Genomic DNA, 27088 nt, shown 5'->3' with positions numbered 1-27088 from the left:
CCAAAGGGCCACCTACCATGGCAGAGCTAGCTATCCAATTTATAATATGGTAATAGGTGAGTAGTTCACTGGAGGGGAGGAGATATTAAGACTGAAGTTGGAAACATTGAAGTGTTGGCACAAAGGACATCTGCAAACTCACAAGAAACCCTTGTTATTTATTATTAATAGTTATTTCTCTTACGTCCTAGTGGATACTGGGGTACTGTACTTTAGTACTATGGGTATAAATCGGGTCCACTGGAGCTTGGCACTTTAAAACCTTTAGTGGGTGTATGTGTGTGCTGGCTCCTCCCCTCTATGTCCCTCCTACCAGATTCAGTTTAGAAAAATGTGCTCAAGGAGCCGGATGCATTTCTCTGGAGCTCCAGAGAGTTTCCTTTATTTTTTATTTAGTTATTTATTTTCAGGTAGTACTGGTTGGCAACCAGTCTACCTGCTTCATGGGACTTAGAGGGGGGACCGAACCAACCTCCTAAGGGTTAATGGTTCGTAATCCCAGCTGACAGGACACTTAGCTCCTGAGGTGCTGTTTCACACACCATACTGTGTGTGCCCACGCCAGCAGCTAGCCGCCACCCTCTAACAGATGACGAAGAGTCGCAGGTGCGGTGAGTGTTAACACAGGTGTCCCGGTTAGCGGATCACCAGTGTAGTTTGGCAACATGTCACGTGGCGGCCACGGGCCACAAGCTGCGGTGCCCCGCGGCGGAATACACTGGCTCAGCAGGGCTTTATGCTTCACAGGGTGCTCACTGTCAGTAGGCATTGTGTGTACTGTGTATATTACTTCAGCAAGTATAAACAACTTAGTGGGACCGCACGCCATTACAGGGGCGCGGCTTCCCGGAGAGCGGGACCAGAGGCGGGAAGGTGCCATTTCCTGCTGCTGTGGATCACAGGCTGCATGCACGCTGGTTCTCCACGGAGCCACGCTGTTAAAGACTCTGTGCTGGTACCAGGGGGTCATACCAGGGGGGGAGCACATCAGTGGTAGCGCCGCTGCACATAAGTAAGGTGATACACATACTTTTACACACTGCACTGCTGTGTTCTGTGTGCTGATCTCCGTTTCTCTGTGTTGCTCCAGGGTCTCTCTAGGGTCTGTGTGGAGGTGTTTTCAGCGGGTTTGCGCTACATTATCAATGTGAACAATATGTCTGTTGACATGGTTATGTGTACCCCTTCTTATACGGGGACCCTCATGTGTGAACAGTGCTCCACAGGGACACAGTTCACAGGCACCTGACTGGCTAGATACTTTTAAGAGCATGATTCACAGTGTGAATTCAGAACTAGCTGCAGCTAAGAAGTAGAGACAGGTGTTAACAATCTACTGATTGTATGGCTAAAGCAGCAGATACCAGAAAGGCTTCTCAGCCCCCTCTGTTGGTTTCACATAAACGCTCACTGCCACAGGTGCTCCAGTCTGATTCTGATCAGCTTGATATAGATGATGATGATGATGATATGGATGAGGAAAGCTTTCTGTCCACCGTTGTGGAGGCTCTCATTTATGCTGTAGGAGAGGTTCTTCACATACTGTACCCGATCAGGAAGCAGAACCAGATGAGGAGTTGTACTTTAATGTTAGACCCAAGACATCAGCTATGTTTCCTGTGTCTAAGGAATAAAACTTCCTGGCCAGGGAGGCATGGGTGAACCCTGACAAGAAATGTAATACTCCTCAGAGGTTTTTATCTACATTCTTCCTCCCAGCTGATGACAGGAAGGTATGGGAAAACCCCCCATCAGTCGATACATCTGTATCCAGACTGTCTAAGAAATTAGTACTGACAGTGCCAGGGGCTATATCCCTAAAAGACCCTGCTGACCGTAAAATTGAGACCACTCTCAAGGCAATATATGCGGCAGCGGGAGTAGCACAGCACCCCACAATAGTTTGTGGTTGGATTTCTAGGGCAGTAGTCAAGTGGGCTTATAATATTATTAATGGTTTAGACATTCTGCCCCAGGATGAGGTCATTACTCTGCTGCAACACATACAGGATGCTACAAATTTTATGAGCGAAGCTATAAAGGTATTATGTAAGATAAATGGCCACACTACTGTTATGGCAGTTTCGGCACGCAGAGCTCTGTGGTTACGTCAATGGTCAGCGGATGCTGATACCAAAAATGGTGTAGAAAATCTTTCCTTTACAGGTGATGCCTTGTTTGGAGACGAGTTAAATAAATGGATCTCTCAGGCAATGGCAGGTAAGTTTACCTATCTGCCATCGGCGGCACCACCTGCTCGACGTTCTTACCAAGGACCCTCCTTACAGTCTTTTCGTGTGGGATTTGCACCCCCCTCTGTCTGTTGTTTGTCTGTGACCCCTCCCCCTTTCCAGCACCTGATACATAATTATCTCCAGGAATGACCAAGCAACTACCATTGTTTGTCAGTCCTTTCATGTGGCAAGGTTCAGAGGCAGGGGCCGAGGAGTCTCCACTACTCCCAGAGGATTTTGTGGTAAGTCCCATAAACCTGCAACTGCTGCATCCCTGGACCAGACCACCGGATACCCTGCCACTAAGCCTTCCGCATGACGGTTGGCCCCAACAGTAGGGCGACTTTCAGGTAGGTGCTTGCCTTTAACACTTCGCCCACGTGTGGGCGACGTCATGCCGGGATCCTTGGTTGAGGGACCTAATTTCCCAGGGATACCATCTGGAATTTCAAGCACTTCTTCCTCACAGATTTTTCAAGTCAGGCTTACCAGTTTTACCCGCAGCAAAAGTTACCTTGCAAGAGGCTATTCAGAAACTTTTGCAGACAGGAGTGGTGATTCCAGTACCTCCTCCATTATGCAACAGGGTTTTTTACTCCAGTCTTTTTGTAGTTCCAAAACCAGACGGTTCGCTGCGACCCATCTTGAACCTGAAGTCTCTAAACCCATATCTGCGGGTGTTCAAATTCAAGATGGAATCCCTGCAGACAGTGGTGTCCGGTCTGGAGGAGGGGGAATTCCTGGTATCTCTAGATGTCAAGGATGCTTATCTACACATTCCCATGTGGCCCCCTCATCAAGATTATCTTAGGTTCACCATATTGGGTGACCATTTCCAGTTTCAGGCCTTACCCTTTGGACTATCCACAGCTCCGTGGGTCTTCACCAAGGTCATGGAGGAGATGATGCTGCAATTGTGCATGATGGGAGTCGACATAGTCCCCTACTTGGACGAATTCCTGATAAAGGCTATGTCCAGGGAAAGTCTACTGCACAGCATCGATCTGACGACTCGACTACTTACGGATCATGGGTGGATCCTACATTTTCAGAAATCTCAACTGGAACCGGCCCAATGACTTCAGTTCCTGGGAATGATACTGGATATGGTGTCTCAGAAGGTGTTTCTTCCATTGGACAAGGCCATGGCTATCTAAGCTATGGTCCGCTCAGTGCTCCGTCCTCGCAAGGTATCAATACATCTTTGCATACGCTTGCTGGGCAGGATGGTAGCTGCTTATGAGGCAATCCAATACGGAAGGTTTTATGCCCGGCCATTTCAGCTGGATCTGCTGGACAAATGGTCATGGTCTCACCTTCACATGCATCAGGAAATGACCTTATCTCCGAAATCCCGGATTTCTCTATTATGGTGGCTCCAAGTTCCTCACCTGGTAGAAGGCAGGAATTTTAATATCCACTCATGGATTCTACTGACAACGGATGCCAGTCTCCGGGGTTGAGGGGCTGTGACCCAAGGGACCCAGTTCCAGGGGACATTGTCGAATCAGGAATCTGCTCTGTCAATAAACATCCTGGAACTCAGGGCAATTTACAATGCCCTTCTGCAAGCTTACCATCTCCTGAGGGATCAGGTGATCCAGGTTCAATCGGACAATGCCACGGCAGTGGCATACATAAATCAACAAGGGGGAACAAGAAGCAGAGCAGCGATGCCAGAAGTGTCCAAAATACTCTTCTGGGTGGAGGGCAACGCTAAGGCTAGCTCAGCCATATTCGTTCCAGGAGTGAACAACTGGGAAGCAGACTTTCTCAGCAGACACGACCGCCATCCACGGGAATCGAGCCTACTTTCCCAGGTGTTTCAACAGTTAATTCACCAGTGGGGCTGTCCGCAGATAGATCTGATGGCTTCCCATCTCAACAAGAAGCTATGCCGTTACTTTTCCAGAACGAGGGATCCGCAGGCTGTAGCGGTGGAAGTGCTGACGACACCATGGACGTACCAGTTTGTGTACCTGTTCCCTCCTCTACCGCTAATCCCAAGGGTTGTAAAAAGACTAAGAAGGGAAAGCGTTCAAGCAATTCTAATTGCCCCGGATTGGCCTTGAAGGGCGTGGTATTCGGCCCCCTAACCATGGCTCTGGAGGATACCTGGCCTCTGCCGCTTCAAAAGGATTTTCTTCAGCAAGGTCCGTTCGTCTATCCAGACTTACCGCTGCTTCGTTTGCCGGCTTGGAAGTTGAGAGGGAGATTCTAGCCAGAAAAGATCTTCCCTCCAGGGTTGTTTCCACTATGGTTCAGGCCAGGAAGATGGTTATGTCAAAACATTATCATCGTATCTGGAAAAAGTATGTTTTGTGGTGTGAAAGTAGAAAGGTTTCTCCTGTGGAATTAAGAATTGGTCGCTTTCTACTTTTCCTGCAAGCAGGAGTGGATATGGGCCTACTTTTATGCTCCATCAAAGTGCAGATTTCGTCACTATCGATTTTCTTCCAGAAACAACTTGCAATGTTGCCGGAAGAACAGACTTTCCTAAAAGGAGTTCTTCATATGCAAGCACCCTTCATACTTCCCACGACTCTGTGGGATCTCAATGTGGTTTTGTCATTTCTTCAATCGGACTGGTTTGAACCCTTACATAGGGTGGAATTTAAATTTCTTACCTGGAAGACTGCAATGTTACTAACATTGGCGTCTGCCAGACGTGTCTCTGAATTGGGGGCCTTATACTGTAAGAGCCCTTATTTGATTTTTGATGAAGAATGGGCGTAACTCAGGACCCAACCTCAGTTATTGCCAAGTAGCTTTTCACTTGAATCAACCCATTGTGGTACCTGTGTTGTCTGAAGCTTCCGTTAGTCCAGAGTCCTTGGATGTAGTGAGGGCTCTGAAAGTTTATGTCAAACGGACTGCTCGTCATCGGAAATCTGATTTGCAGTTTGTCCTTTATGATGCCATCAAGATTGGTCATCTGGCTTCTAAGCAATCAATTGCTCGTTGGCTCAGGTTGACCAATCAACAAGCCTATACTTTGGCGGCTCTGCCTTTGCCGACGTCTATTCAGGCCCACTCGGCGGGATCTGTGGGCTCTTCCTGGATGGCTGTCCAGGGTGTCTCAGCCTTACAGCTGCTACTTGGTCTGATTCGAACCCTTGTTTTAAGTTCTATCGGTTCAATACCTTGGCCAAGGATGACCTTCAGTTTGGTCAGGCAGTTGTACAGGGGTCTCAGCACTCTCCCACCCGTTTGGGAGCTTTGGGACTTCCCCATGGTACTAAAGTACAGTTCCCAGTATCCACTAGGATTTAAGAGAAAATAGGAATTTAATACCTACCGGTAATTCCTTTTCTCGTAGTCCATAGTGGATACTGGGCGCCCGCCTCAGTGCTTCGATTTCCTGCTTACCTGAGTAAGTGTTTGGTTGGCCCGCCATTGCGGTCCCCTTATGTTGTTGGGATAGCTTTGCTATTCTGGTTAGGTTGGTGTTGCTATCCTCTGTTCTGGTTAGCGCCCTCCTTTTCAGTTATGGCTGTGTGTTGGCTTAGTGCCTCACCGCTGTTGTACCTGTTTTCTTCTCTCGTAGTATGTCCGTCTCCTCGGGCACAGTTTCCTAGACTGAGTCTGGTAGGAGGGGCATAGAGGGGAGGAGACAGCAAACACATACACACACTACAGGTTTTAAAGTGCCAGGTTCCAGTGGATTCAATCTATACCCATGGTACTAAATTACAGTTCCCCAGTATTCACTACGAACTACGAGAAAAGGAATTACCGGTAGGTATTAAATTCATATTTTACATAGCGCCAGTGGTGCAAGTGTACGGGTACAGTCAGGCTTACCAGTTTTACCCGCAGCAAAAGTTACCTTGCAAGAGGCTATTCAGAAACTTTTGCAGACAGGAGTGGTGATTCCAGTACCTCCTCCATTACGCAACAGGGTTTTTTACTCCAGTCTTTTTGTAGTTCCAAAACCAGACGGTTCGCTGCGACCCATCTTGAACCTGAAGTCTCTAAACCCATATCTGCGGGTGTTCAAATTCAAGATGGAATCCCTGCAGACAGTGGTGTCCGGTCTGGAGGAGGGGGAATTCCTGGTATCTCTAGATGTCAAGGATGCTTATCTACACATTCCCATGTGGCCCCCTCATCAAGATTATCTTAGGTTCACCATATTGGGTGACCATTTCCAGTTTCAGGCCTTACCCTTTGGACTATCCACAGCTCCGAGGGTCTTCACCAAGGTCATGGAGGAGATGATGCTGCAATTGTGCATGATGGGAGTCGACATAGTCCCCTACTTGGACGAATTCCTGATAAAGGCTATGTCCAGGGAAAGTCTACTGCACAGCATCGATCTGACGACTCGACTACTTACGGATCATGGGTGGATCCTACATTTTCAGAAATCTCAACTGGAACCGGCCCAATGACTTCAGTTCCTGGGAATGATACTGGATATGGTGTCTCAGAAGGTGTTTCTTCCATTGGACAAGGCCATGGCTATCTAAGCTATGGTCCGCTCAGTGCTCCGTCCTCGCAAGGTATCAATACATCTTTGCATACGCTTGCTGGGCAGGATGGTAGCTGCTTATGAGGCAATCCAATACGGAAGGTTTTATGCCCGGCCATTTCAGCTGGATCTGCTGGACAAATGGTCATGGTCTCACCTTCACATGCATCAGGAAATGACCTTATCTCCGAAATCCCGGATTTCTCTATTATGGTGGCTCCAAGTTCCTCACCTGGTAGAAGGCAGGAATTTTAATATCCACTCATGGATTCTACTGACAATGGATGCCAGTCTCCGGGGTTGAGGGGCTGTGACCCAAGGGACCCAGTTCCAGGGGACATTGTCGAATCAGGAATCTGCTCTGTCAATAAACATCCTGGAACTCAGGGCAATTTACAATGCCCTTCTGCAAGCTTACCATCTCCTGAGGGATCAGGTGATCCAGGTTCAATCGGACAATGCCACGGCAGTGGCATACATAAATCAACAAGGGGGAACAAGAAGCAGAGCAGCGATGCCAGAAGTGTCCAAAATACTCTTCTGGGTGGAGGGCAACGCTAAGGCTAGCTCAGCCATATTCGTTCCAGGAGTGAACAACTGGGAAGCAGACTTTCTCAGCAGACACGACCGCCATCCACGGGAATCGAGCCTACTTTCCCAGGTGTTTCAACAGTTAATTCACCAGTGGGGCTGTCCGCAGATAGATCTGATGGCTTCCCATCTCAACAAGAAGCTATGCCGTTACTGTTCCAGAACGAGGGATCCGCAGGCTGTAGCGGTGGAAGTGCTGACGACACCATGGACGTACCAGTTTGTGTACCTGTTCCCTCCTCTACCGCTAATCCCAAGGGTTGTAAAAAGACTAAGAAGGGAAAGCATTCAAGCAATTCTAATTGCCCCGGATTGGCCTTGAAGGGCGTGGTATTCGGCCCCCTAACCATGGCTCTGGAGGATACCTGGCCTCTGCCGCTTCAAAAGGATTTTCTTCAGCAAGGTCCGTTCGTCTATCCAGACTTACCGCTGCTTCGTTTGCCGGCTTGGAAGTTGAGAGGGAGATTCTAGCCAGAAAAGATCTTCCCTCCAGGGTTGTTTCCACTATGGTTCAGGCCAGGAAGATGGTTATGTCAAAACATTATCATCGTATCTGGAAAAAGTATGTTTTGTGGTGTGAAAGTAGAAAGGTTTCTCTTGTGGAATTAAGAATTGGTCGCTTTCTACTTTTCCTGCAAGCAGGAGTGGATATGGGCCTACTTTTATGCTCCATCAAAGTGCAGATTTCGTCACTATCGATTTTCTTCCAGAAACAACTTGCAATGTTGCCGGAAGAACAGACTTTCCTAAAAGGAGTTCTTCATATGCAAGCACCCTTCATACTTCCCACGACTCTGTGGGATCTCAATGTGGTTTTGTCATTTCTTCAATCGGACTGGTTTGAACCCTTACATAGGGTGGAATTTAAATTTCTTACCTGGAAGACTGCAATGTTACTAACATTGGCGTCTGCCAGACGTGTCTCTGAATTGGGGGCCTTATACTGTAAGAGCCCTTATTTGATTTTTGATGAAGAATGGGCGTAACTCAGGACCCAACCTCAGTTATTGCCAAGTAGCTTTTCACTTGAATCAACCCATTGTGGTACCTGTGTTGTCTGAAGCTTCCGTTAGTCCAGAGTCCTTGGATGTAGTGAGGGCTCTGAAAGTTTATGTCAAACGGACTGCTCGTCATCGGAAATCTGATTTGCAGTTTGTCCTTTATGATGCCATCAAGATTGGTCATCTGGCTTCTAAGCAATCAATTGCTCGTTGGCTCAGGTTGACCAATCAACAAGCCTATACTTTGGCGGCTCTGCCTTTGCCGACGTCTATTCAGGCCCACTCGGCGGGATCTGTGGGCTCTTCCTGGATGGCTGTCCAGGGTGTCTCAGCCTTACAGCTGCTACTTGGTCTGATTCGAACCCTTGTTTTAAGTTCTATCGGTTCAATACCTTGGCCAAGGATGACCTTCAGTTTGGTCAGGCAGTTGTACAGGGGTCTCAGCACTCTCCCACCCGTTTGGGAGCTTTGGGACTTCCCCATGGTACTAAAGTACAGTTCCCAGTATCCACTAGGATTTAAGAGAAAATAGGAATTTAATACCTACCGGTAATTCCTTTTCTCGTAGTCCATAGTGGATACTGGGCGCCCGCCTCAGTGCTTCGATTTCCTGCTTACCTGAGTAAGTGTTTGGTTGGCCCGCCATTGCGGTCCCCTTATGTTGTTGGGATAGCTTTGCTATTCTGGTTAGGTTGGTGTTGCTATCCTCTGTTCTGGTTAGCGCCCTCCTCTTCAGTTATGGCTGTGTGTTGGCTTAGTGCCTCACCGCTGTTGTACCTGTTTTCTTCTCTCGTAGTATGTCCGTCTCCTCGGGCACAGTTTCCTAGACTGAGTCTGGTAGGAGGGGCATAGAGGGGAGGAGACAGCAAACACATACACACACTACAGGTTTTAAAGTGCCAGGTTCCAGTGGATTCAATCTATACCCATGGTACTAAATTACAGTTCCCCAGTATTCACTACGAACTACGAGAAAAGGAATTACCGGTAGGTATTAAATTCATATTTTACATAGCGCCAGTGGTGCAAGTGTACGGGTACAGTCGGGTACGGCGTACCCTTAAGAATTTGGCAGTGGGTACCCTGTACTGCCATCCGCACACATTGCAGCGCACCAGTGACCTGCCCCGCCATTACTACCGCCTCACACTTTGGCTGCTTTGTAGGGAGAGAGTGTTGGAGAGAGTAGAGCGCGCCTCTCCTGCCTGATACAGTCCGGCGGCTGTGGCGTGCACTGAAACGCGGGTCCATGAGCCAATCAGAGCTTACGGAATGGTAGCCAATCAGGAGCTGCCGGACCCTGAGCCCTGATTGGTCTTATATACAGGATTCCACCGCCGCAGGAGGACGTGGGGCATATCTGGCATTCTGGGGGCATGTGTATCTGGCAAAGTGGGGGCATATCTGGTACTGAAGGGGCATATCTGGCACTGTGGGGGCATATCGAGCACTCTGGGGCATGTGCATCTGGCACTGTGGGGGCATATCTAGCACTGTTGGGGCATGTGTATCTGGCAAAGTGGTGGCATATCTGGCACTCTGGAGGCATGTGTATCTTGTAAAGTGGGGGCATATCTGGCACTGAAGATGCATATGTGGCACTCTGGGGGCATATCTGGCACTCTGGGGGCATGTGTATCTGGCACTGTGGGGGTATATCTGGCACTGGGGGCATATCTGGCACTCTGGTGGGAATATCTGGCACTCTGGTGGCATGTGTATCTGGCACTGTGGGGGCACATCTGGCACTGAAGGGGCATATCTGGCATACTGGGAGCATGTGTATCTGGCAAAGTGGGTGCATATCTGGAATGGTTGGGCATATCTGGCACTGTGGGGGGCATGTCTGGCACTGTGGGAGCATATGTGTATCTGGCACTGTGGGGGCATATCTGGCACTGTGGGAGCATTTTTGCATCTGGCACCGTGGGGCATTTGTGCATCTGGCACAATGGGGCATATCTGGCACGGTGGGGGCGTATCTGGCACTGTGGGGGCATATGTGTATCTGGCACTATTGTGTATCATACACATATGTGTATCACGCCCCCATTTTCATTGGCCATTCCCCATGTGGCATTTGGCCACACCCATTTTTTGGGCGCGTGTGTACACAGTACCTATAAGACATTTTTTCTACTTGCACCACTGTATAGCGCCCACATATAACGCAGCACTTTACAGAAAATATTAAGTCATTCACATCAGTCCCTGCCCCAGTGTAGCTTACAATCTATAGCGCAAACACATACACAGTAGGGTTAATTTTTTTCAGAAGCCAATTAACCAGCCAGTATGTATTTGCTTTTATATATTTTCTTATTCAGATAAGGACCTCCCTTACTGGATTGCAAAAAACAGCTGGGGACGTAACTGGGGAGAAAACGTAAGTATACTGTCATGTAATATGCTATACCTTTCTAAACTCACAACTCTTTCACATTATAATAATATACAAATACTAAATGTGCATAAGTCTGCTGTCCTGTTACTGATTCTTCTCTTACTGAAAACGTGTCTGACACTGATCATAGGCGTGCGCACGGGGGGTGCCTGGTGCGCACAGGCACCCCCTAATGTGCGGCACCCCCTGCACGCAAGACCAAGCTGGTGGCAGAGGAGTATATGTGAGGCCAGGAGCAGCGGCAGGGAGCGCTGCGCAGTAGTGAGAGTGACAGGCAACGGCAAGACGGTGGGTGGCATTTTAAAATGCAGCACCAGTCTTCAGCCAATCGGAGCTCTCGTAGTGGCAGCGAATCGGGAGCAGCAGCTGCTGAATGGTGCCGGACCGCGGCTTCTGATTGGCTGGCGGCCGGTGCCGCATTTGAATTTCCGCCCGCCAGCTAGCCTGTCACTCAGAGCCGGCGCTACCCGCTCAGCAAGGGTATGCCGTGCAGGTAGGCGCCAAGCTGAAGAGGCGCTCTGACTGCACTGCTACCCTGCTGCTGCCGGCTGCCGCTGCGCCTGTCATACGGCGCAGCGGCAGCCGGCAGTGTGTAGCGCGGTTCCCCGGGTAATGTCCCTCTGGCTGCCTTCCCCTCCGCCCCAGAGAGACTGCTGCCGCCCACAGCGCACACACAGCGCCACCGCTGTCCTCCAGAGCTGCCGCTCCTGGCTGATTAACAGGGCAGAGCAAGCGAGAGAAGGCGGAGGAGGTGCAATCCCAGCCGAGGCCTCCTACAGGTACGTGGGGTGGGAGAGGAGAGGAGAGGGAGAGTGTGCCGCGTAGAGGAGCATTTAGAGAACCCAAGCACAGAGCATGAAACAAAGTCAGTCACACTGTGGAATTGTGTACTGAAGTGGACTCGCTCATTCACTCCAGTCACCGGGGAAGCCAAACAGTGCAGGCACTCTGTGTGTCAGCAGTGTGTGTGTAGGGCACTCAGCGTGTGTGTATATGTGGCATTTATCATGTGCATAAGGTGCGCTGCTACCATGGGCATGTGTAAAAGGCATGCTGCTACCCTGGGCATGTGTAAAAGGGGTGCTGCTACCCTGGGCATGTGTATAAGGTGCGCTGCTACCCTGGGCATGTGCAAAAGGGGCGCTGCTACCCTCGGCATGTATATAAGGGGCGCTGCTACCTTGGGCATGCGTATAAGGGGCACTGCCACCGTGGACATGTGCATAAGGTGCGCTGCTACCATGGGCATGTGTAAAAGGCATGCTGCTACCCTGGGCATGTGTAAAAGGGGTGCTGCTACCCTGGGCATGTGTATAAGGTGCGCTGCTACCCTGGGCATGTGCAAAAGGGGCACTGCTACCCTCGGCATGTATATAAGGGGCGCTGCTACCTTGGGCATGCGTATAAGGGGCACTGCCACCGTGGACATGTGTATAAGGTGCGCTGCTACCGTAGGCATGTGTATAAGTGGCACTGCTACTGTGGGCATGTATGTAAGCAGCACTGCTACCGTGGGCATGAATATAAGTGGCACTGCTACCGTGGGCATGTATATAAGTGGCACTGCTACCGTGAGCATGTGTATAAGGGGCACTGCTACCGTGGGCATGTGTATAAATGGCACTGCTACCGTAGGCATGTGTATAAGCGAAAATGCTAACGTGGGCATGTGTATAAGTGGCACTGCTACTGTGGGCATGTGTAGAAGTGGCACTGCTACCGTGGGCATGTGTATAAGCGGCACTGCTACTGTTGGCATTATTATGTGTATAAGCGGCACTGATAAGGTGGGTATGTGTATAAAGGGCACTTCTACTGTGGGCATTATTATTATTATTACATGCGGTGTAATGACAATAAGATAGCGCTACTGTGTGGCGTATTTTGAATTGGGGTGCTATTGTGTGTCCATGCCCCTTCCTTGTGATACCACACCTTCTTTTTTAAGGCGCACACTGTCCCTTTATTAAGTATTGGAGAGGGCGCAAATTTTGTAGTTTGCAGGGAGGCGCCAAACACCATAGCACCGGCACTGCTGTCACTCTCACTACTACGCAGCGCTCCCTGCCCTGTCTGATTGCTGATTACTGACAGCCGCTGCTGCTGGCCTCACTGTCCGCCAGCTCACATGCAGGTGAGAGGCAACCAGTGAACGGAGGGGGGAGAGGGGAGAGACACAGATCAAGGTGAGGGCTGAAAGGATGAATGGGGTCAGCCTGAGAGACAGAGTGAAAGGGTGGTGGGGGCAATCTGAGAGGCACATAAGGAAGGGGGGGGGGGGCATGCTGAGAGGCAAAGAGGGATGGGGTAGCTGTCTGGAAGGCACAGAGAGAATGGGGGGGCAGGCTGAGAGGCACAGAGGGAAGGGGGGGCAGGCTGAAAGGCACAGAGAGAAGGGGGGGCAGGCTGAGAGGCACAGAGAGAATGGGGGGGCAGGCTGAGAGGCAAAGAGGGATGGGGTAGCTGTCTGGAAGGCACAGAGAGAATGGGGGGGCAGGCTGAGAGGCACAGAGGGAAGGGGGCAGGCTGAGAGGCACAGAGAGAATGGGGGGGGCAGGCTGAGAGGCACAGAGGGATGGGGTAGCTGTCTGGAAGGCACAGAGAGAATGGGGGGGCAGGCTGAAAGGCACAGAGGGAAGGGGGGCAGGCTGAGAGGTACAGAGAGAAGGGGGGTCAGGCTGAGAGGCACAGAGGGATGGGTTAGCTCCCTGAGAGGCACGGGGGGGGGGGGGGCTGAGAGGCTCAGAGTGAAGGGGGGAGGCTGAGAGACACATAGTGAGGGGGATGGAGAGAGATGCAAATGGGAGATTGTTTGACAGAGAGACGCAGGCAGGAGATGATGGTGTGGCTGAGAGACGCGGGGTGGGTGATGCTGTGACCGAGAGACGCGGGGTGGGTGATGCTGTGGCTGAGAGACGCGGGGTGGGTGATGCTATGGCTGAGAGATGCGGGGGAGGGGGAGATGATGGTGTAGCTGAGAGACGCGGGGAGCAGATGATGGTGTAGCTGAGGGATGCAGACGGGGGATGATGGTGTGGCATCACTCATTTGGTAACGATAAATGATTTTACTGTAAAGCTGCTTAGTGATATACTGCAAATGTCACACTTAAGTGTGTACTTTATTCACGGCAAAGACCAAAAGAAAACATCCTAATGCGTAAGATGTGTTTGTATTCTGCTGTGTTTTCTACCTCCAAGATCTGGCTTTTTCAATGTTTTTTTAAAATGTGGATCTGGCTTTTTCAGTGTACTGTATTTTATGCGGTTCTGGCTATAAAATATAGGATTTTGATACCTACCGGTAAATCCTTTTCTCCTAGTCCGTAGAGGATGTTGGGGTCCACTTCAGTACCATGGGGTATAGACGGTTCCGCAGGAGCCATGGGCACTTTAAGACTTTTCAAGGGTGTGAACTGGCTCCTCCCTCTATGCCCCTCCTCCAGACCTCAGTTATAGGAACTGTGCCCAGGGAGACGGACATTTCGAGGAAAGGATTTACTTTTATACTAATGGTGAGATTCATACCAGCTCACACCTCAACCATGCCGCACAACATGGCATTCAACATGACACACGCCAACAGGCATGAACCATTTAGAGCAACATGCTGAAAACAAATGAAACACAACTTGTGTAACTATAAAGAACAAACTGCAGGTAAAGTACGCACTGGGTGGGTGCCCAGCATCCTCTACGGACTAGGAGAAAAGGATTTACCGGTAGGTATTAAAATCCTATTTTCTCATACGTCCTAGAGGATGCTGGGGTCCACTTCAGTACCATGGGGTTATACCAAAGCTCCAGTACCGGCGGGAGAGTGCGGATGACCCTGCAGTGCTGATTGACCGAACTTGAGGTCCTTATCGGCCAAGGTGTCAAACTTATAAAATTTAGCAAATGTGTTTGACCCTGACCAAGTAGCTGCTCGGCAAAGTTGTAAATCCGAGATGCCCCGGGCAGCCGCCCAGGATGAGCCCACTTTCCTAGTAGAATGGGCCTTCACCGACTTCGGTACCGGCAAGCCTGCTGTAGAATGAGCGTGCTGAATTGTCCCTCTGATCCAGCACGCAATAGTCTGCTTAGAAGCAGAACACCCAATCTTGTTGGGAGCATACAGGACAAACAGAGCCTCTGTTTTCCATAATCGAGCTGTTCTTGCGACATAAATCTTCAAAGCTCTAACCACATCTAGAGACTGTGAAAGTGTCAGTAGCTACTGGCACCACAATAGGTTGGTTTATGTTGAAGGACGAAACCACCTTTGGAAGAAATTGTTGACGAGTTCTTAACTCTGCCCTATCTTCATGGAAGATCAGATAAGGGTTCTTGTGAGACAAGGTCCCCAACTCAGACACCCGCCTTGCGGATGCCAAGGCCAAAAGCATCACCACTTTCCAAGTGAGAAACTTAAATTCTATCTCCTGCAGAGGTTCAAACCAATCTGATTGAAGGAACTGCAACACCACATTAAGGTCCCATGGTGCCACTGGAAGCACAAATGGAGGCTGGATGTGCAGAACCCCTTTCACGAACGTCTGAACTTCTGGAAAGCAGGCCAATTGTTTTTTGAAAGAAAACTGATAGGGCCGAAATCTGGACCTTGATTGACCCCAATCTAAGGCCCACATCCACACCAGCCTGCAGAAAATGGAGAAAACGTCCCAACTCAAACTCTACCTTAGGAGCCTTCTTGGATTCACACCAAGACACATATTTTCTCCAAATACGGTGGTAATGTTTAGACGTTACTCCTTTCCTGGCCTGAATAAGAGTGGGGATGACTTCCTTGGGAATACCCTTTCGGGCTAGGATCCGACGCTCAACAGCCATGCCGTCAAACGTAGCCGCGGTAAGTCTTGATACACACACGGCCCCTGCTGTAGTAGGTCCTCTCGAGGAGGAAGAGGCAGAGGATCTTCTATGAGCAACTCCTGAAGATCTAGATACCAAACCCTCCTTAGCCAGTCTGGGGTAATGAAGATTGCTCGAACTCTTGTTCTTCTTCTTATTTTGAGAACTTTTGGAATCAGTGGAAGTGGAGGGAAATCATATACCGACCGAAACACCCACTGGGTCACCAGTGCATCCACTGCTATTGCTTGAGGATCTCTCGACCTGGAACAATATCTCTGAAGCTTCTTGTTTAGACGAGATGCCATCATGTCTACTTGAGGAACTCCCCAAGGACTTGTCACCTCTGCGAAGACTTCTTGGTGGAGGCCCCACTCTCCTGGATGGAGATCGTGTCTGCTGAGGAAGTCTGCTTTCCAGTTGTCCACTCCCAGAATGAAAATTGCTGTCTATCTGCCCAGAGGAGAATCCTTGTCACCTCTGCCATTGCCGCTCTGCTTTTCGTTCTGCCTTGCCTGTTTATGTACGCGACTACTGTTACATTGTCTGACTGGATCTGCACGGGATGATCTTGAAGAAGATGTACCGCTTGTAGAAGGCCGTTGTAAATGGCTCTCAATTCCAGAACGTTTATGTGAAGGCAGGCTTCCTGACTTGACCATTTTCCTTGGAAGCTTTCCCCCTGTGTGACAGCTCTCCAGCCTCGGAGACTTGCATCCGTGGTTATTAGGACCCAGTCGTGAATCCCAAACCTGCGTCCCTCTAGTAGGTGAGAACTGTGTAGCCACCACAGGAGCGAAATCCTGGCTTTGGGGGACAGGATTATTTTCCGGTGCATGTGTAGGTGGGATCCGGACCACTTGTCCAACAGGTCCCACTGGAATACTCTGGCATGAAATCGGCCAAACTGTATAACCTCGTAGGCCGCTACCATTTCCCCCAACAACCGAATGCATTGATGGATCGACACGTTTGTTGGTTTCAATATTTGTTTAACCATTTTCTGGATTTCCAGTGCCTTTTCCACTGGCAGAAATACTCTCCGTACTTCTGTGTCCAGAATCATCCCTAAAAAGGACAATCTTGTCGTCGGTTCCAACTGCGACTTTGGAAAATTCATGATCCAACCGAGTATTGACAGGGAGAGTGCGATGTACTGCACCAACTGTTCCCTGGATCTCGCTTTTATCAGGAGATCGTCCAGATAAAGAATTATATTGATTCCTTTTAATGAAGGAGGACCATCATCTCCGCCATCACCTTGGTGAATACCCTCGGTGCCGTGGAGAGTCCGAACGGCAACGCCTGAAACTGGTAATGTTAATCCTGTACTGCGAATCTCAGATAAGCTTGGTGAGGAGGATAAATGGGAACATGCAAGTAAGCATCTTTTATGTCTATTGACACCATGAAGTCCCCCTCTTCCAGACTGGAAATCACTACCCTCAGGGATTCCATCTTGAACTTGAACCTTTTCAGGTAGAGATTCCGATTTTTCAGGTTTAAAATCGGTCTGACCGAACCGTCCGGCTTTGGAACTACGAAGAGGCTTGAATAAAAAACCTTCTCCTTACTGTGCCAAGGGTACCAGGACAATGACCTGATCCTGACATAATTTTTGAATTGCCGTTGTTACTGCCTCTCTTCCCAGAAGAGAAGCTGCCAAGGTCGATTTGAAAAATCGGCATGGGGGGACCTCTTGAAACTCTAGTTTGTACCCATGGGACACTATTTGTAAGACCCATTGGTCCAGGCCAGATTGAATCCAGATTTGGCTGAAAAGTTTCAGACGTGCTCCCACCGGAGCGGACTCCCGCAAGGGAGCCCCAGCATTATGCTGCAAATTTGGCAGAAGCAGGGGTGGACTTCTGCTCCTGCGATCCGGGATACGTTGCGGATTTCTTTACTTTTCCCCTTCCCCTACCTGCAAAAAGGGGGAACCTTTGGCCTTTTTGTATTTGTTGGGCTGAAAGGACTGTATGTGAGAGTGATGTGTCTTTTTCACCGGTGTAGGAGCATAAGGCAAGAATGTCGACTTACCTGCGGTAGCCGCCGAGACTAACGCATCCAGCCCATCACCAAACAAGGCCTCACCTTTATACGGGAGAGCCTCCATATTTCTTTTGGAATCTGCATCAGCATTCCACTGGCGAATCCACAACGCTCTCCGAGCCGATACTGCCATGATAGCGGTTCTTGATCCCAAGAAACCAATATATTTCATGGTTTCTAGTACGTATGCAGCAGCGTCTTTGATATGACCTAACATTAGGAGTATCTCGTCTCCATCTATTGTGTCAATGTCTAATGACAAGTTTTCTGACCACTTTCCAAAAGCCCTACTCACCCACGCACAGACAATGGTAGGCCTGAGTAGTGTCCCATTGGCCACATCAATAGATCACCTCACTCACTTGCGATCTGTCGGCTCCTTAAGTGAAGCCATTCCAGGTGCAGGGAGAAACACCTTTTCTCTTTTATGACAGGGCCCTGTCTAAAATGCGGGGTGACTCCCACCTTTTGGAAAAAGGTAAGCTGCCTGAATTCCTTTTGGAAATCTGAAATTTCTTTTCAGGTTAAATCAGACTCCCTCCAAGAGACTGTTCAACTCCTGAGGTGGAGGGAAAATTACATTACTTCTTTACTAAAGTAAACCCTCTCCTTGTGGTAAAAGAGGGGGGGGGGGGCTTCGTAACTTCTAACACCTCCTTTATAGCTAAAACATGTTTTGAATGCTTTTTGCTAACTTAGGACCTATTCCCCTGGAATCACTAGTGTCGACACAGGAATCAGAGTCCGTGTCGGTATCAGTTTGTACTACTTGTTTGTATGTGACCCAGAGGGGTCCCTGTGGATGAATGGTAGAACTATTAAAAATCACATCTTCAACAGATTATATTCAGTTTTCTGTATGAGATTCAGTCCAACCTCTTACTGATATGATTCACACTATCATGTAACCTTTCACCCAGTCAGGCTCTTGGTGTCATATTACACCTCTGTATCTCTAACATGTCTCCCACAAAGGAAGAATTCCCTGCCACAGACATGTCACACACGTGCACAACCACACCACAGACACTCCGGGACTTATAGGGGACAGACCCACAGTAAAATCTGTCAGAGGGACACAGATAGGATTTGCCAGTTCACAACCCAGCGCCAGTAACACAATGTCTGTGAACACAAAATGCCCACTGACATGCAGCGCTTTTATAATGCTAATCACACAATTATATAGCACCAAATTCACTGTGGCCCCCCCTGTTTTGCACCCTGATACTTGTTCAGTAGTGGAGGAGGACCAGCGTTGTCTCTGCAGCCTGAGGAGAGAGAGAAAATGGTGCTGAGCAGTGTGCTGGCTCACTGAGGAGGAAGCTGCACTCTTCAATGGTGTGTTTCTCCTCAGCTTTTATGAGGTAAATTTTATACTGGCAGGGGTAGGACTGTGCCTCAGCAACTTATGCCCCTTATTTATGCCAGTTTCCATAGGTTTCATGCTGCCCAGGGCGCCCCCCCCCACGCCCTGCACCCTGCAGTGCCTGTGTATGTGTGGGCAGCATGGCGCGCTGCGCTCCCGCCAGCCGCGAGGTACCTTTAGCCGTCACTTTCTTGATTGAAGATCTGTCTTCTAACACTCACCTGTCTTCTGACTTCTGGCTCTGTAAGGGGGGTGACGGTGTGCTGTGGAAGTGAGCATCTAGGCACGGCTAGCGTTCAGTTCCCTTCAGGAGCTATTGGTGTCCTGTCAGCCAGAAGCAGAGCCATGAAACTCTTTAGGAAGTTGGTTCCTACTTCTGCCCCCTCAGTCCCACGAAGCAGGGAGACTGTTGCCAGCAGTTCTCACTGAAAATAAAAAACCTAACATAAGTCTTTTCAGAGAAACTCCGTAGAGCTCCCCTAGAGTGCATCCAGTTTGCCTGGGCACATTTCTAAAACTGAGGTCTGGAGGAGGGGCATAGAGGGAGGAGCCAGTTAACACCCTTGAAAAGTCTTAAAGTGCCCATGGCTCCTGCAGAACCATCTATACCCCATGGTACTGAAGTGGACCCCAGCATCCTCTACGACGTATGAGAAATATCTTTTATGTGGATCTTGATATTTAAATGTATTTTATGTGGATCTGGTCATTTCAACGTATTTCATGTGGATCTAGCTATTTCAATGTATTTCATGTGGATTTGGCTAAGTCAATGTATGTGAATTTATACATATATATTTTTATGTGGAGATTATATCTATCTATCTATCTATCTATCTATCTATCTATATATGTGTGTGTGTATCGATGTAGCTTTCCATATATACTGTATATCCACAGCTCCAGCCCTGCCCACATGCCAGGTCAGCAGCTGCAGCAGTCACTAAATAAATGAGCCGCCCTCCGCCACATCTCTAACATTAAAAGATGTGTAGAGCGGGCAGTGCTAGTCTTCCTCCCCTAGCCCTGCCTCCCTCAGTTCCCCTCTGAACCATGTTCACATGCCAATGCCTGCATTCTGGGAGTGACGTAAAGGTGGATCCTACGTACTCATCCTATTCAGCACTCCCCCATTATTTTTGCATTATTATGCTCTCCCACTTACACTAATTGAAAAATGGTGCTAGCCACGCTCAATAGGTGGTGCTAGAAATGCCCCTCCGGCGGTGCACACCCTAATAAAATGCGCTGCGCATGCCTATGACCAGGGCCGAAACTAGGATTCTTGTCACCCAGGGCAAAACAGTAGTCCGGCGCCCCACACACAAACACACACACACACACACACACACACACACACACACACACGCACAGACAACCAACCCACCACCACCACCACGTGTAACTCTGTGCGAAGACTGACAATGCCATCAGCCAGTACCAGCTAACGGGCTATTTCCACTCATTGGTGTCCACGACACCCATAGAGTGGGAATAGAACCTGTGGCGAGCGCAGCGAGCCCACAAGGGGCTTTTTTACACTCACCCCTGACGGCATTCTGGTGGCCGGGATCCTGGCGTCGGTATGCTGACCGTGCACCGGCCACGTAACCTCAACCCATATATACTCCATGAGAGCAAAGGGCTGGTAGCTGCTATATAGCTTCTTTTCTAGACATTTAGTTGGACTCAGGGGGTAATTTTCGACCCGTTTGCACGCTGCGGTTCATTGCAGCGGTGCGAACGGTTCAGAACTGCGCATGTGCGGCGGCCGCATTGTGCAGGCGCGTCATTGCCTGGTGATGGCAGTCTCCGGGCAGCGACGCCGCATACTAAGAAAGCGGTCGCAGCGGCGACCGCAAGAAGATTGACAGGAGGAAGGCGTTCCGGGGTGTCAACTCACCGTTTCCCAGACGTGGAGATCCGAACGCAGGTGTATCCAGGCGTTTGGAGGGCGGATGTGTGATGTCAATTCCGGTACCTTCATCTTTAGATCCCTCGCACAGGGTAAGTAGGTCTAGGGCTGGTCTTGTTTTACACAAAACTTTTTTAGCATACAGTAGCAGGGCTACACAAGCGATCACAACCCTGCTATGCTAAAATACACTCCCCCATAGGCGGTGTCTAGTTGATTGCTACGTGCGATCAACTCGGAATGACCCCCTTAGTTAGACATTTGGGCTACAGATTAAGTTAACAAGGAAATAATACCCCATACATTGATACATATGTAAAATCACACAAATACATACTGTCACACATCTAAACACGCACGCATACATTAAATTCACTCACGTACATAGTCACACACTGTCCTGTATACATACATAGTCACACATACATACATACATTATACATACATACATACAGTGACACACAAGCACGCATACAGATATGTAGTGACACACCTATTCACATACAGTCACACACATGCACAACACATTCATACACACACACATATAGTAGTTGCACACACATACAGTGTCACACTCACTATTTAGGCTTCGGTGTGTGCTGCTGCTGCTCCTCTCCCCTCCTCTCTTCGATGGTGCTGGCTGGCCTGGCACTGAGTAAAGTGCCGTGTAGCTCCGCCCCCTTTTCGGACCATTCATGTTTCCAGCTCAGCAGGCAATAGTGCACTGCTGCGATTATCAAAGGCAGCAGGGGGGGCTGGGGTAACTTGTTCCATGTGCCCCGTCTTAGGGCACAACAGGCAGCACACGACAGTCAGCATAGAAGAACCTAAAAGTAAACTACAGCTCCCACAGCAAGGGCTTCTGGGAGCTGTAGTTTATTTTCAGTTTCATCACACACAGACTGGACTGCTTTGTGCTGCTCCTGCGAAGGTGTAATACCCTACTGGTATCTGGTATGCATAATCTGCAGTCACTGTGTATAGTACATCACAGTTACTTTACCCCGGCTTGTCATGGGTTCAGGCACAGTTACCAGAGGGTCCCCTGAAGAATCAGGTCTTTGACTACAAGTACATTGTGGGTGTGGACTACAGGTGTCGGTGCAGCGCATAAAGAATTGGGCTCCAGGCCATCTCAGAAAAACAGCATAAAGTTTATTTTAACATCAAACAGGGATATTGCAGGGATAACTTGTGAACGCTCCTCCAGCACAAAGCATAACAGTTACAGTAGATCACACATCAGGGCACCTCCTCCAGCGCATCGCTTAGTCGCAGCGGCATATATATGGCGAACATCAGTACATACCAGGGCATTCTGTGACCAGTAGTGCTACACATCAGGTTGCCGTCTCTCTCTCTCTCTTACTTAGCGAGGATTCTTTTCCTTGGGGGCGCTTACTCACGCCGCGTGGCTTTCCGACCACTTCACCCAGATACCTCTCGAGATACTTTTCCATGGGGGGCGCTTACTCACGCCGCGTGGCTTTCCGACCACTTCACCCAGATACCTCTCGAGATACTTTTCCATGGGGGGCGCTTACTCACGCCACGTGGCTTCCGACCACTTCACCCAGATACCTCTTGAGACTCACACCTTGAGTACACTTTTCTCCTGGCATCACCCTTTCACTGGATTCTGCATACTGCTGCTCTTACACTGCGATGTCTCCCTCTGTCAAATGCTTTGCTGTGGCTGGCATCACTCCCCACCTAAACATGTGGGGAGCCCTCACTGGGGCTACATCTTTCTGGTCAATCCACCACACTTCAGCTAGCTAAAACATGTGCTTCTCCTCACTGTCTGTCTGCTCTCTGCTCTGCTGCTGCTGCAGGACAACCTTTTTATAACCTTGCATTCCCAGGGACACATTCTAAATCTGGGTTTTCCCGCCCTGTGTTTCCCGCTCTGTGTTTCCCGCTCTGTTTGCAAAAGGGTGAGTCATGCCCTTTGCATTTTGCAGACTGATCTGTATTGCTATGAGCTGTGCTGTTAACTCCTTCTGTGCTGCAAGCTGTAGGCTGCTGGCACAGTGCTTATGCAACTCCAGCAAACATTTTACTTTTATTAAAGTCATGCTGGCACCTGTAGTGCCACAGTTGATTTGGGCTGCAGTTTCAGGGTATCACATGCACCCCAGCTAAAATCTTGCGTGTCCTCACGCAACAGCAGTTTTCAACATAACATATAATGACAGTACATGTGACAAAAAAACAACATCACATATGCAGGAAAACATGGCATGTCAAACATTACATTACATACAAATCACATATTCTGTTACGGTTTTCAAACGAGTTACAGTCCAGAGTCACATGTGATAGTAAAATGTTCCAGACATCTTGTGGCAATTGCGCCAAACACAGAGAACCTGCCCTCGCCTGCCCTTGTCTCCCCCCACGTCTGGGTCAAAAGAGACAGGTGGCTCTCGTGGGCCCCTCCCATTAAACAAGTTTCTCCAACTTTAGGAAAATAGATATAGGGGACTACATTCCCCTTGCGATTCTTGGCTCTTTTGGACACTCAGAAATGGCCAAACACAGTGCCCCCAAGGGTGTTGCTCCGACCGGGTGCACTGCATAGTCCCGATGTCCTGTGACATGAGTTCCACCTCCACAAATATTGCCCTTAGAGCCCCACGTTGGTAACCATGGTTGCTCGTATCCTGTTCGCGGACGCCAAATGTAATACCCTACTGGTATCTGGTATGCATAATCTGCAGTCACTGTGTATAGTACATCACAGTTACTTTACCCCGGCTTGTCATGGGTTCAGGCACAGTTACCAGAGGGTCCCCTGAAGAATCAGGTCTTTGACTACAAGTACATTGTGGGTGTGGACTACAGGTGTCGGTGCAGCGCATAAAGAATTGGGCTTCAGGCCATCTCAGAAAAACAGCATAAAGTTTATTTTAACATCAAACAGGGATATTGCAGGGATAACTTGTGAACGCTCCTCCAGCACAAAGCATAACAGTTACAGTAGATCACACATCAGGGCACCTCCTCCAGCGCATCGCTTAGTCGCAGCGGCATATATATGGCGAACATCAGTACATACCAGGGCATTCTGTGACCAGTAGTGCTACACATCAGGTTGCCGTCTCTCTCTCTCTCTTACTTAGCGAGGATTCTTTTCCTTGGGGGCGCTTACTCACGCCGCGTGGCTTTCCGACCACTTCACCCAGATACCTCTTGAGACTCACACCTTGAGTACACTTTTCTCCTGGCATCACCCTTTCACTGGATTCTGCATACTGCTGCTCTCACACTGCGATGTCTCCCTCTGTCAAATGCTTTGCTGTGGCTGGCATCACTCCCCACCTAAACATGTGGGGAGCCCTCACTGGGGCTACATCTTTCTGGTTAATCCACCACACTTCAGCTAGCTAAAACATGTGCTTCTCCTCACTGTCTGTCTGCTCTCTGCTCTGCTGCTGCTGCAGGACAACCTTTTTATAACCTTGCATTCCCAGGGACACATTCTAAATCTGGGTTTTCCCGCTCTGTGTTTCCCGCTCTGTTTGCAAAAGGGTGAGTCATGCCCTTTGCATTTTGCAGACTGATCTGTATTGCTATGAGCTGTGCTGTTAACTCCTTCTGTGCTGCAAGCTGTAGGCTGCTGGCACAGTGCTTATGCAACTCCAGCAAACATTTTACTTTTATTAAAGTCATGCTGGCACCTGTAGTGCCACAGTTGATTTGGGCTGCAGTTTCAGGGTATCACAAAGGGACCTGTGCGCATCGGGACTCGGAGGGGGTGTAAGCATTGCGGCGCCCCCTCCAATCCGGCGCCCAGGTCACATGCCCCCCTAGCCCCCCCTTAGTTACGGCTCTGCTATGACACTGATTAGTGATTGAAGTTATAGGACGGCTTGACTTCTAATAACTTTTAAAGTCAAACTCTGGAGTAAAAAGTCTATGGCAGTTGAGGCCATACATGTCTGATCAAAGCTCACCAGATTTCCAGAAGTATAAACTGCTGCACCTGTATATAATGCCCACATGCACCCTTGGGCTCATATATTGTGTGTAAATCGGAGCCATTCACCTCACCACACATCCCTGATATATATTTATATATCAGTAAAAGTTAAATCTCCATGGGTGACTTCACAGTAGCAAGCAATGTATAGGTCCAGAGGTGCAGCACTCCATGAATTACAACAGAATGCAGTAATTAATAACAACGTTTCAGTGCATTTATTGCACCATGTTACAAAAACATATACACTTTTGTCTTACCTTATATTGTGTGAGGTGACGCGCCGGAGGTCCGTCTGGAAATCCCACCTGGCATCGGACACCAATGATGTCATCATGTTTGACGAGTTCGTCCACGTGATTACACAGTGCACATCATAGTAACAATACATAAACAAAGAATGAACGGAGCTGCAGATGATACGCGGGCAAATAACATAGTATCCATATATAAACATGTCACATAATTAAACATGGTCAGAATGTAAATCAGAAACAAGCAAAGTTTAAATGTTCATTTAAACCCCTAGAGGCAACCACATCAAGGCGATGTATCCACTGAGCCTCCGTCTGGAGGAGCAGTCGATTGCGATCGCCACCTCTCATGAGTTTGGGGAACATGATCAATCATACTATAGTAAATACTTGAAAAATTATGATTACATTCCATAAAATGGCGCGCAACAGGTTGTTCTGTCCTTGTAGAATTTGAAGCAGCTCTGATTACGAAGCGATGCATAGTTATACGTTCTTTAAACTTACATTGTCTTTTGCCTACATAAGAAGACAAACCACACTGGCATATTATTTTCAAATCACATATGTGGAATTACAAGTAAGGTGATGTCATAATACAGGTTGAGTATCCCTTATCCAAAATTCCAAATCACTAATTTTTGGTTCCCCTATTGAGATAACGACACATATACATATATATTATATTATAGTCCAAACATAGGCACTCTCCAAACTTTAGCAAGCTTTTAAGGTATTTTTAATCCAATACTCACAACACAGAAATGCAAGGCTTTTTTAAATGCATGGCAGTGAAATAGCAGCGACGTTTCGGTCCCTCCGGACCTTTCTCAAGCTTTCCATCCTTATATGCCCATAAGAGATCAGCAGAGTTAGTTACAGCGGAAGTATCATACCCCATTACTGCCTGCCTTTTAAGTGCTCAAAATGCCGCCAAAACATGCTGAATCCCGGCGTGCGTTCCAACCACCAAGTGGAACGCACCCGGACCTAATTCCGGTTCCGGTCACGTGACTCTGCGGTTCAGCACCCGGCGTGACACGCACGCCAAGGCCGGACACACACACACACACACACACACACCACGCACCGCGCGAACACCACTCCCACAACTCACATGTGCATATATCCCCAGCCGCAATGCATAGCAAACTAAGCACATAACGTACCAGCACATCAGCACAACTAAGTAAACAGACCAACAGTGCCATCCGTGGCACAGATAGATATAGCAAGCGACAGTACACATGTTTTGGCATTTAAGAGCAACCTATGGGCAGCCAGCAAAGCTCAATGTTAAATATCCAAAAAACATTACTAATACATAGACATACACACATATAATTAAAATAAGATTTTACTTACCGATAAATCTATTTCTCGTAGTCCGTAGTGGATGCTGGGGACTCCGTCAGGACCATGGGGATTAGCGGCTCCGCAGGAGACAGGGCACAAAAATAAAGCTTTAGGATCAGGTGGTGTGCACTGGCTCCTCCCCCTATGACCCTCCTCCAAGCCTCAGTTAGGATACTGTGCCCGGACGAGCGTACACAATAAGGAAGGATTTTGAATCCCGGGTAAGACTCATACCAGCCACACCAATCACACCGTACAACTTGTGATCTGAACCCAGTTAACAGTATGACAAACGTAGGAGCCTCTGAACAGACGGCTCACAACAATAACAACTCGATTTTTTTGTAACAATAACTATGTACAAGTATTGCAGACAATCCGCACTTGGGATGGGCGCCCAGCATCCACTACGGACTACGAGAAATAGATTTATCGGTAAGTAAAATCTTATTTTCTCTGACGTCCTAGTGGATGCTGGGGACTCCGTCAGGACCATGGGGATTATTCCAAAGCTCCCAAACGGGCGGGAGAGTGCGGATGACTCTGCAGCACCGAATGAGAGAACTCCAGGTCCTCTTTAGCCAGGGTATCAAATTTGTA

General features: G+C 48.8%; 1 protein-coding gene across 1 annotated transcript in view; it reads left to right on the top strand.

Moving 5' to 3' along the window:
* The window catches only part of LOC134970066 (cathepsin W-like), a 224942-nt gene that overhangs the window by 165775 nt on the left and 32079 nt on the right, over positions 1 to 27088 (top strand). Inside the window, exon 10 of the mRNA XM_063946161.1 lies at positions 10628 to 10686. Coding sequence (XP_063802231.1) covers positions 10628 to 10686 — 59 coding nt within the window. The remainder of the gene's footprint in view (positions 1 to 10627; positions 10687 to 27088) is intronic.

Source organism: Pseudophryne corroboree, chromosome 11 (genome assembly GCF_028390025.1).
Source record: "Pseudophryne corroboree isolate aPseCor3 chromosome 11, aPseCor3.hap2, whole genome shotgun sequence".
NCBI lineage: Eukaryota > Metazoa > Chordata > Amphibia > Anura > Myobatrachidae > Pseudophryne > Pseudophryne corroboree.
Note: the sequence above shows the minus strand (reverse complement) of the source record. Positions and strands in the feature narration are given on the sequence as shown.